Here is a 4184-nt window from a genome sequence, read left to right on the forward strand (position 1 = left end):
TGGTGGGGGCTGGGCCGCCGCTCCCTTGCACCTCCCCCGCCCTAGTCGCTGTCTTGCGTCAGGGGTAAGCCGTGCCGGCCGCTGGAGGAGCTCCGAGCGGCGGCCATGGTGGGCAGCTTCTGGAGGTTGAAGATGACCTAGGGCTGTGGCGAGCACCAGGTGGTCACTTTGCAATAGATATCTTATGATGTTTCAGTAGAGATTTTGAAATGTTGCATGTATTTCAAGCGGATGTTAGAAAAGCAGATCTAGACGTTGTGTTGTATTTTGTTGCAAGTATTTTATCTGGATGTTGCAAGTGTTTATTTGGATGGTGCAAGTGTTTAATCTGGATGTTGTGTCTTCAATGAGAGATTTAAATGTCCCATGCAACACGAAACAGATGTTGCGGCGGGTTTTTTCCTCATTGTCAACGGATGGTTAGCAATTTTTTCAATATTTTTTGATGTTGCAAATGATGATTTTTTATGTTGCAGTTTTTTTTATGTTGCGAATGTTACTATTCAATGTTGTCTTGAACCGACGGAGCGTCTGATGGGAAAGCATTCATCGGACGTCCGGGCGCTAGCAATCCCGTTTTGTAAATAGTCGGACAGATAATTTATTGTACAAACTATCTATTTATCTGTGTGCTTGTGAAAAAAAACAGTCAGACACTACAAAACACGAACGTGCGATAAATCTTTTCTTTACTGGGACACAGAAGCCCGTCAGAACCACTTGCTATGGCCCTGTTTGGTTTGGACTAGCACAAGTAGCACAAAAATTTTGACCAATAATTAGGGTTACTAAAAAAAGTCAATTTACAAAATTAACTCCACAACCCTGCGCTATTTCGCGAGACAAATCTAATAAGGTCTTTGACTGCACGATTAAAGGATGGTTACTGTAACATCACTGTAGACAATTTTCGATTAATTACTATCATTAGATTCGTCGTGAAAAGTTATACCCATATGTGAAAAAAATTTGCAAATAAAATTCGTTTAGGCCTTGTTTGGCTCCAGGACTTTTTTCAAAAGTCCCTATCACATCAAAAGAATCTTACTATTTTATAGTATTAAATAAAATTTGTTTATAAATGTTTTTTGACAGCTGAGTGCTTTTTCGCGAGACGAATCTAATGAGTCTAATTAATTCATAATTTGCTACAGTAATGCTACAGTAACCATTCGCTAATCATAGATTAAGATACCTCATTAGATTCGTCTCGCAGTTTAGCCCCAGGATTCTGCAGTTAGTTTTATAATTAATATTTATTTAATACTTCTAAATACTAAAAAGTCCTTAGGATTTTTTTAAAATCCATGTTTCTAAACACCCCTTAGTACTCCGTACATGTGATATTTTTTTTCGAAAATAATGTGCCCTACTCGTGATACGGAAACAGGGCCTATGCCACGGGGAACAGGGAAGAGTGTGGAGCTGCCCTGAACTGTGCATAGCTCTCAGCAGCTGTGGCAGTATGGCGCTAGGCTTCAGGCCGCTAGGCCAGTGAAGCCCGACGATGCGCAGAGTGCAGAGTTTGTCCCAAGCTCCAAAACATGTGCCCCGAGCCCCCAAGCTCGGCGTTTCATGAACCGCGAAGAAAGCAAACTGGCAGCATTGTAATATTAGTTAGGGTGGGTTTAGGTCATTTTGCATTTTATATTTTTGTGTTTTTGATTTTTTTTAATATTTGAAATATTAAATATAGATTAATCACAAAACTAATTACAAATCTCGTCTGTAAACTATAAGAAGAATCTAATGAATCTAATTAGAGGATCATTAAAATATGTTTACTGTAGTATTACTATAGCAATTTAGTATCTAATCATGCCATAATTAGACTTATTAGATTCATCCGTGATTTACAGTTCATTTATATAATACAATTTATTTTTTGACTATATTTAGCACACCATGCATACGATTTATAAAAATTTTACATTTTGACTATATTTTACACAGCCTTAATCACAATTCTCCACTAGGGAGCGTACAATGCAAAAGCATCCTTGGTTTGGATGATCTTCCCGAGCTGATCTCGGTACAATATCAAACTGTGATGAACCCGGAGAAGATCTCCCGCGGCTACACAAAGGTCGGGCACCTAAGCTGGTGGAGTGATGGAGTTCCCACCAGCGGACGCAGCCTTGTCGATGCGGACCATGAGGTCCGGCGCGGCGGCACGGCCAGGAACATGCTCTGCTCCGCGGCCACGAACCCGCCGGACAGGTCGCTGCTCGGCACCGCGAACGTGACCCTCGACACGTTCCCGGCGCCGCGCGCGTCCTGCACCCAGAGCGTGCACCGGAACAGCGGCGCCCCCGCCGCCGCGTCGCCGTTCGCCCGCACGCACGCCAGCGACGCCACCACCGCGGACGCCGCGCCGGCGCCGAGCGCGGACGAGGACACGAGGAACACCTGCGAATCCTCCTTGCTCACAAGGAAGTGCAGGGCTCGCTCCCGTGGCAGGGCGATCCTGTGCACCTTCGCGTAGCTCACGTCGGTGATGGGCCAGGCGTGGCAGGCTGCGAAGTGGGCGGCCAGCCTCGCCGGCGAGTCGGAGGCGTCGCAGCCAAGGTCCGGGCAGCGGCAGGGCGCCCACTGGCAGGCGCGCTCGTGTTCGCCGGCCTGGTAGTAGACGGAGCAGCTCTCGCAGCCGAACTCCGCGTTGGGGCACGCCAGCCTGGCGCCGCGCATGTAGACGTCCACGTCGGGGCTGGGGGCGAAGGCGGCGGCGCCGGCAAACGCCAGAGCGTGGCTGCCGCGGCACGCGTCGCAGACGACGTGCCCGGCGCTGCACTGCGACCAGAAAACATGGCAAAGAGTTTGCGTTTACCCGTGAACGCGCGGCAAAGATGCAGAAAGGTTCAAGATTTCCAGGAACACAGATCATTGCATTGCCTCCATCGATCTCAAGGAGAGGATGCACAGTAGGAGCAGGAGAGCTCACCTTGACCGTGGGAGGCCTGAGGGGGCGGAGGCAAGCGCGACAGTGGAACAGGGACAAGCCGAACCGCAGCTTGACCTGCGGCTCGTCCTCCATGGTCGCCGCCGGCGCCACAGCTCCCGCTCTCCTGACGCCGACAGGGCTGACCTCTCCTTCCTCTGGTTCTTCTCGTTCTTGGTTGACCACGCAGCTGGGTACAATGGCCTCCAGCTCCCTGAGCTTCTTGGCGACCTGGGTCAGGCGGCCATCACTGTCCAGCGGCGAGCCCCTCTTGTGCTGCTGCTCTGCCATCTCTTATCCAGACGAGACGAGCGCCGAGAGCAAGGAGGAAGTGGGCAAGGGCCAATGGGCACACAAATAAAGGACCCTTTCCTGACGAACCAATTTGTGCCAGCCTACCAGGAACAGTACAGGTTCTAAAAAAAAGGAACAGTACAGGACCAGAGCGTTTGACTTGAACATTGCATGGACCATGGATGATGGAGGAATGGAGGCAAATGTGCAGTGCTAGGATCTGCTGATCATTGCATGAACGTGTAATTTGCTACGGTTTACTAGCTCTTCCAAGTTCCACTGAGGTTAGATGAGACAACGAGGTACCTGGGGATACATCTTGACTTGACTTCTTGAGAAGAGGCTACAAATGGCCATATTTAATTCCCAAAAAAATTTCTATAATCCATCACATTAAATTTTGGAACACATATAGCATTAAATATATTTAAAAAATAACTAATTAAACATTTTAATTATTTCATACTAGATGAATCTTTTAAATCTAATTACTTCATAATGTCAAATAATAAATAAAATATGTTATAGTACTAAAATTTTAAACTTTTCGCAAACTAAATATAGTCTAACAGTTTACCATTTCCATTCATCAAAGAGTCAACTTCTACAACTACTTTGCAGGCAAGACGGAGAAAACTCCTGCGCCGTCCTCGCGCGGGCGGCGTGGGAGCCCCAAACCCTAGCCGCTGCCGCCCCCTACTCCTGCGGCCTCCCGCCGCGCGTGCTGCCTGAGCGGGCCGCCGGCGTCTCGCGCGGCTCCTGGGGAAGGCGGCAGCATGGCCTCCCCCCTCCTCTCCGGCTGATTTGGGAGGGCGCGACCTCCCAGGGCCCCCGGAGCGGGCTCGTCGGTGCGAGCCGCCCCCGCGGCGGCGGTGGCTGTGGCCTTCAGATCCGGCGTCGTCCAGGTCGGATTTGGGGGCTGCCCGGCGCTTCTGTGGCTGGGCGATGTGTG

The 4184-nt window shown here is 49.3% G+C and overlaps 1 protein-coding gene across 1 annotated transcript; it reads right to left on the bottom strand.

Annotated features, from left to right (window-relative positions):
- Nucleotides 1–1942: 1942 nt before the first annotated feature.
- On the bottom strand, nucleotides 1943–3271 carry LOC120676042 (E3 ubiquitin-protein ligase SINA-like 5). The gene is made up of 2 exons (XM_039957258.1): nucleotides 2942–3271; nucleotides 1943–2790 (listed from the first exon to the last, which is right to left on the bottom strand). The coding sequence occupies exons 1-2, from the start codon at nucleotides 3227–3229 to the stop codon at nucleotides 2077–2079; spliced, it is 1002 nt and encodes a 333-aa protein (XP_039813192.1). The 5' UTR covers nucleotides 3230–3271; the 3' UTR covers nucleotides 1943–2076.
- Nucleotides 3272–4184: the final 913 nt, after the last annotated feature.

The sequence above is a fragment of the Panicum virgatum genome, chromosome 5N, assembly GCF_016808335.1.
Source record: "Panicum virgatum strain AP13 chromosome 5N, P.virgatum_v5, whole genome shotgun sequence".
Taxonomy (NCBI): Eukaryota; Viridiplantae; Streptophyta; class Magnoliopsida; order Poales; family Poaceae; genus Panicum; species Panicum virgatum.